Source organism: Cajanus cajan, chromosome 4 (genome assembly GCF_000230855.2).
Source record: "Cajanus cajan strain Asha chromosome 4, NIPB_CcT2T_4, whole genome shotgun sequence".
In the NCBI taxonomy this organism is placed as follows: Eukaryota; Viridiplantae; Streptophyta; class Magnoliopsida; order Fabales; family Fabaceae; genus Cajanus; species Cajanus cajan.
In genome coordinates this window covers 53,487,373-53,495,122 of record NC_138520.1, presented here as the reverse complement: position 1 = coordinate 53,495,122, position 7,750 = coordinate 53,487,373, and the positions used below count along the sequence as shown (strand labels likewise).

Below are 7,750 nucleotides of genomic sequence, written 5' to 3'. Positions count from 1 at the left end.
TCCTAAAAAAGGGTTAAAAACCTTAATCGGAACGGGTCGTTCCTAAACTGGAACGGTCGTTCCAGTCTCCCAAATTACATGTTAATCTCACTTCTGGAACGGGCCGTTCCGATTTCAGAACAGTCCGTTCCAGTATACGAAATTTATATGTAACCGCCAGATCCAAAACGGGCCGTTCCAATTTTGGAACGCGCCGTTCTGGACCCTTTCTGAATATAAATAGACAGCTTGGGCACTGTTCTCCAGACCCCCAAAAATTTCGTCCAGAACTCCATAAAGCTCGAAATTTCTCTCTTTTTCTCTTTTTTTCTCTCTTTTGTATTTCTTGAGATTTTGTGAGGCATTGTAGTGTGAAAGGTTGCCACAAAGCACCTAAAATATCCCTATTTTGAAGATCCAATAGAGCTCATTCAAGAGGTATTTCAGTTAATTTCTTTCTCTTTGTTTTTATTTCTTATCTATAATAATTATCGTTATAATAAAAATAATCATGTAGACATTTTAGGGTTAATTGTATTATTTAAATTTCAAGTATGTAAATAATTATTAATAAAGGGGATCTAATATATAATTTATTATTTCTTATCACGTTAACTTCATCATAGGGTACCGATTGAGGGCGCTGTAGGGGTGCTTAATACCTTTCCTACACGTAACCGACCCCCGAACCCAATTCTGGTTATCAAGGCCATTATTGGATCTTTAAAAACCTTTTCTTTTTCCAATGTTTTGAGTAAAATATTGGTGGCGACTCCATAAACCTATTTTCAAAACCATTAATTAAGGATTAGTCTAGTGTCCGGGCATTCTTTAATTAATGAGACTTTTAAAAGGATGTCTAAACCATAGGTCGCAAGATCGGAAATTTTCGGGTTGCGACAACATGTTATTTGGATTCAGTTTATGAATGTGAACTCTTTACCCTTATGTGGTTAGAAATTTGGTTTTTAATGATGAATAATTTTAGTTTTTTTTATTTATAATTATTGTATATGTATGTTGGGGTAGAGGGTGTCACAAGCTTGGCTGCCTAGCTCACCTTCCTTGGTCGAAATTACCTTGGCTTCTCCACACACTTGGATAGCTTGTGCTATAAGCTTCTAGCTTAGTTTGCTCCCTAAGCTTCTAAGCTAAAGCTTGTTCCACAAGCTTCCAAGTTACTAGACTGGTTAGCTTCAGTGTAAGAAGGTTACCTCCGAAATTACCGCTGAGTTTTCTCTCTTCCAAAAGTCTCAATCCTCTTTGATTTCTATCCAATTCTCTTATCCTCTTCATACAAGAGTGTGGTGAGTTTTGAAGTGGCTAATCTTCCTCCAAGGAATGTCACCACATGATAGTGTTCTTCACCTTCTAAGGTGAACCTTGGAGCTTCTACCTCCATTGAAAGCTTTAACAATATGCTTAAGGAAAATCAAGGAACCGAAGATCTAGGGAGGAACTTGAAGAGAAACCAACAACAATCCAGTTTCTTCTTAAATTTTCTATCAGTAAGGATTCCTTCTATTAATTCATTATTAACATCAAGAGTGTTCATCCAATCCAAATAATATGACGAATTCGATAATTTAAGCTTAATCAATTAAATTAGTTAAGATTTTTTATTTGAATTTTATCAAAATCAAACTAATTAAATTTGATGTTGATTGATCCAAGTGTCGAACTTACAAATTTAAAATTCGAACCAACCTGAATGAAATTAATTAATTTATATATTATTAATTTTTTTAAAAAAAATATTTGGTTAAAATTTAACATATATGTATCATTTTGATTATTTAGAAGCTGTTTGTGTTATAATATGTAAATGTTTTTATTCATTTTTTCAAAGACTCAAAGAAACTAAGATAAATTATATTGCGATTTATTGATTGTCATATCTTCACACACTATAATGTATTTGATATCCTTATGTAAACTGGGAAAATAAATTAAAAAGAACTATATTAGAAATTCGTTAATTTAGTTAATTTTTGACAATTTATCAATTTAATTAATATTTAAAAATATATTTATTTAAAAAAAAATTTATTTTTTAATTTTAAAAAAATATTAAATATAGATAACCCAATTAAACCAATTCGATAATTAATAACAAGTTGATTCTATTTGAATTAGATAGCAAAACTTTGAAAATTGAACTAATTCAAACTAATTAATTAAATTTAATTCATTCAAATTAAATCTTTACTAAAATCTGAAGCAATCTAATCGGTAAACACCGGTAACTAACACACAGTTACTGAAGCCTAAAAAGGTCTAAATTTAGTCCTATCTACTCAAGAACAAACAGGTCAAATACAAAAAGGAAAATAAAAAAAAATTACAAACTCATGATTTTATTTTATTTTTTTCCTTAAATTATGCAGTTCGGTTTGATTTGATTTTTGGGCTCGAATGTGAAATCATCTCAAATTAAACCAAATCAAAATGTAATTTTTTCAAATAGATAATGTAGGTATACAAAATTAACATATAATATAGAAGTTATTTTATTTTATTTTATTTTATTTATAAAAATGTAATTTATTAAATTGTAAGCTATTACAAAGTTTTATTCCTCTAAATGTACGTTTTAATATATTTTGTTTAGAAAATATTTTATAAAATTATAACTTACTAAACTAAGTCTAAGACTAAAAAATTATTAATTAATTATAAGATTTAGATATAATTTTATTTTAAGTGCGAAATTATATATAAGAAAGAAAATATTTAATATCATAACTAAAATTATATTATATAAATATTTTCACTAAAATAATAAGATAAGTATTAGATGTAAATACATTAAGTGATTGAAAATTTTCATTTGTATACTTTAAGTATTTTTTATTTTTGGCACATGGTTCTAGAGCAAATAAAATAATATTATATATCTTAAATTAATTTTTAAATAATAAATTGAAAATACTACAAAAGTCAAACCAAATCAAATCACAAAAAGTTAGTTTGCTTTGGTTCGAATTTTATAAAGCATTTGAACCGAATCAAATCATATCGTACTAAATTTTCATGTTTGTTTCGGATAATTTTTAAGATAAAAATTGAATCAAATTATATCTCAAATACTCCTATTAATAAGTAATATGATCAAAATATAATAAAAAAGTGAAAATAACCTCGTACTACTAAGTTTTGTAAATCAAGGATTCCTCCCATTCATTGAATACTAACACAAACTTTGAAGCAACACGAAAAGGGTAAGCTGAGCTAGGGAAAAAAAAATTAACAAGCCATTCTAAATTGTTTCTATTAAGATTAGTTTTAGTGGCTATGCGTTACTGAAGCATAATCAAAGTTAAGAGCTTTAAATTTAGTCCTAACAAGAACATGCAGGTGAAAGTCAAATACAAAATCAAGCATATGAAATGCAAAATAGACACCACCAAATGAGTTATCCTATATTATACACACATACAAATAAATGTGAGAAACCAAATATCCATTTAACAACTGTTATCATAAGTTCATAACATAAAATACTATATCATAAGTTAATAACCATAACAGAGTTGCATCATATGCAGAAGCCAATTGAAAATGTAAACATTCAAGAACAATTTAAACCTACGTAACACCCTTTGAGATATCATTGAAACAAAAGTTTGCAAGTTGCAGAGCTTTTGGGAAACTTGGCCAATTCTTGTTGTATTTCAAGTTTGTCCTGCGTATCTGAATAATCTGAGTAATGATGGATTGTCATGATTTGTAAAGCTCTTGAAAAATGCATTATATATTTTGCAAATTGCATCTCACACTTCATGCCTTTATAATTCATAATAGTGCACTTCCTAAGCTTTGAAGAAATGCATTCAGGAACATATCTGGGATCAAACTCTGGGCAAGCCCAAAAATTGGGTAAAATAGGTACCAAAGGCTTATTGTGCACCAGAGGTATATTAAGCACCAAAGTTTGAAGCTTGGGGCAATGCTCAAGTAATTCAAGCAACATATCCCAGTTAACATATCTCTGAAATTTTTGCTCTAGATGATTCAGCTAAGGAAACATCTGGATGGTTCAACTGCATGCGAGAGTTTAAGACAAATCATGAAAATATTGATGACATTTTTCTAAAAGGAGAATGGCTTTTTTTTTTTTTTTTGGTAAAGATAGGAAAAATTACAAAGATAGACGCAAATGAAGATTGAATCTAGGTCTTCATGCTTATAACTATCCCAATCTCTCTCCACCCAACCACTAAACTAACCCTAGTGGTCACTAAAAGGAGAATGCTAATAACAACTTTTTTTATGATTGATATCTCATTTAACGAGTCTCTTTATATTTAATGATAGGGTTTGCTTAATTTTGTAATTTTCAACTAATGGTAAAAAAAGTATTAACAAAAAAAAAGTAGTAAAGAGTGTGTTAATAATATTTTTATTTACTGACAATAAGGAGGGATTTATTATTCATTAATTTCTCTAAAAATAAAATTAATTTATAAAAAAAATTAAGCAAATTTGTCAATTTTTCTTTCATACCTCTGAATAATTGCAAAGACTGCACATTAGACACTGCCTCGAGAGAGGAACTTGAAATCCAAAGTTTTTGCCAATATGCCCTCTGATACTGCACAACATTGTAATCAAAATAGACATGATTGGTTTGCAATTCCTCTAAAATAGGACTTCTATGAAGAATCCTTGCGACATACCCAATCCCTTTCATCGTAACAAAATCCAAATGCAGTGTTTTGAGCATAGGCAAGTCAATAGAATTAAGAATGTCCACGCTAACTTGACACAACTTGAAAACTATGAAAGTTTTGCAAACCAATAATTGGGAGAAAGGAGAGAATGTGGCACAAGATGTTGTCAGGTAAGGTACTGATCGTATCCTCCATTTGCATTTTGAGATTGAGATAAATAGTTACACTACAAGAAAATTGTCATATATTGACATACATTCTATAGTGACACTATACATGTTATTAAAAATTATTTGTACTCACATAATAATTATAATATATGTTGGTATATTATTAAAAAGTGTGGGTATAGACTATAGTGACACATAAAATATGTTGTTAAATCTCATTCAAAATCAACACTAAAATTGTGTGTAATTATATGTTAAATAGACATATACCTACATATATTGTACTTATAGTAACACTTTTTGTATATCACTATATGTAACATTTCTTGTAGTATCATTTTATTTAGAAAGATAGAATGAAATGATTGTTCTTATGGACGGATTCTTAGGTGAACCATTTAATGAGTAATTATTATATGAGGATTCTCGAGTGAACTAATTTATGATGGAACATTAATTTTAACTGGATGCAGCAAGTTGTTACCAGTTACATTATTTGCATATGTAATCTTTTTTTATTTTTGAAGTTACAAAATGTGCCTGGATAGAAAAAGGTTCGAGAAAGAGATTCACGGGTAAGGCAAAATGGAAGTGTGAGTAGCGTATAGGAAAAGCCATGTTAATGGCAACAATGTTGTTTGATGCTACAATAAAGTCAACCAACTAGTTATAATGAGAAAGAGATAAGTGAATTGAAGAGAAAATAAAATAACAAGAAAAAGAAATAGGTAAGATAAGTAAGAAGAGTAAAGATGGTGCTTCATGCCACCACAATTGCCATGGGGTAAATTAATATTATGTCCAAGTGGTACATGTGCTAGTGGTAAATTGGATAATGTATAAAATAATTTAAAATGCTAAAAACTAATGTAAAAAGTTTTAGGTAATTCACCTCCACCATCATTTAATATTTTATTAATAATTCTTTTAGTAAGAAATTAGTTGTCCATTATAAACTATATTACTCGGTGGTCCACATTAATCATCATTGTTTAAATTATACAGATTCAATTCAATCCAATCTTAAAAAGTTAAAATATTGTTTCATTAAATTTAGTTGCAATATAATATTAAATATATATTCAATGAAGTTTAATATTCTACATGTACTTGTTAGATTGTTACATTTGTTTTTAATATTAATATCTTATTCATAGTGCATTTTCCATAGTGTAAAGTATCTCACTACAAGAGAAAAAGTTAATAGTTGTGACTTTTGCTAACGAAATATGAGTTGTTGTCAAATATAGATATTTAGCAACGAGATTTGATTTTTGTTACTATAAGTTTTTCTTTTTATCCACTAGATCAATATTATTGTGAAAACTATGTGTATCATTGGAAAATGCATTCTTTTATGCTAACAACTAGAGTTGTTAAAGCAGGTCAGCTCAGTCTATGTGGGCCGACTCATCTTGACCCACTTTAAAAACGAGCCAATCTAACCTGACCCATTTTTAATTTTCTTAAAAAAAATTTGGTCCGGCCCCGTCCACCATGGGTTGGTGGATTATACGGGCCAGCCCACCAGCCCACCAAAAATTTTAAAAAAATTATCAATAAAATTCAAACTTTTAAATTAATTATAAATTAACATAATAGTCATAAAATTAGCATCATTAATAGTCATAAGTCATAATTTATCATACAAAATGAAATACAAATCATGATAAAAGTCTAAAATAAAAATTTTCAATATCCCATCATACAAAATTAACTACAAATCATACTTAAATTTTTATTACAAAAAAAAAAATTGGTGGGTTGGATAGCCCACCACGGGTTCAGCCCGGGCGGGCAGGGTCAAAGTGGGCCGGGTTGAGATATACCCACCTACTATAAAACTTTAATTTTTTTTGCCTGGCCTGACCCATTTTCAAGGTGGGCCGGGTTCGCCCACGGGCCCCAGCCCACTTTGACGGCTCTATCAACAACAATAACCCTCACTAGGTAATGCATTTGATGTTGTTGAGAAAAGTACTCTATTATGATGTTAATGTTGACAGTCACTAGAAAAAAGGTGTTTTCTTATGCCAACGCATCTCATGTCATTGGAAAAATGTGTTTTCCTATGTCAACGCATTTGATGTCATTGAGAAAAGTAATTTTTTTTATTATTTAAGTGCACTGATTTATGTAAGTTCTTTAGATATTGAGAAAAAATATGTTGGAAGAGCAACTAAAAATAAATATGCACCTTTTTTTTTCTCTTTTTTTCTTTTCTTTTTTCCTTTATTCCCTTTTTTGTTTTTATTTTTTTGGTGGGCCAGCAACACGCCATTAGGCAGGACAGACCAAGGTGTCCAACCCATTTTCGTTTGGTAGGTCAATTTTGTCGACTCATTTTTGGAGAGCCAATGATGGGTCGGCTCGACCCAATCCATTTTTGGTGGGCCAATGGCAGGCCAGACCTAAATGCGCTAGGTTGACCCATTTTGACACTCTTACTTTTAGAAATGTCGTGGTAAGCCAACATGTAAGTTGTTCTATTGCTGATATTAGTACTTAATCTTCCTAGTTTAAGTGACAACATTCGAGAAACCATTTCTGAGTTTATAACAACTTTTAAGCCAAACATGTGTTGTTATGACTCAAAAAAGAAAGGCTATTTTTTTGTGTTGTTGGTTTGGTAGGGTCAAGTAATGAATTATGGAAGTATTCCATTTTATTCACATACAAGAAGCATCCATATATACATGATACCCAACTATCATTTTGGTATCAGGGTTCCTAAACATATGTGACACCCTTACTACCCCAACACATATATATTTGTAACAATGTAAATAAACTAAAGAATAAAATTTTCAGCGTTGGTAAAAAGGTTCACATAAAACCTTCATAATTGTTCTTCAATATCCAAAACAATTGAAAATAAAATTTAGAAACTAAAACTTAAGAGTTTACAAATTGTTTTCAAAAGAAAAG

General features: G+C 29.8%; 1 protein-coding gene across 1 annotated transcript; it reads right to left on the bottom strand.

Annotated features, from left to right (window-relative positions):
- Nucleotides 1-3,589: 3,589 nt before the first annotated feature.
- Nucleotides 3,590-4,672, bottom strand: LOC145957363 (FBD-associated F-box protein At5g56370-like). The gene is made up of 2 exons (XM_083073605.1): nt 4,486-4,672; nt 3,590-3,837 (listed from the first exon to the last, which is right to left on the bottom strand). The coding sequence occupies exons 1-2, from the start codon at nt 4,670-4,672 to the stop codon at nt 3,590-3,592; spliced, it is 435 nt and encodes a 144-aa protein (XP_082929731.1).
- Between the last annotated feature and the right edge of the window lie 3,078 nt (nt 4,673-7,750).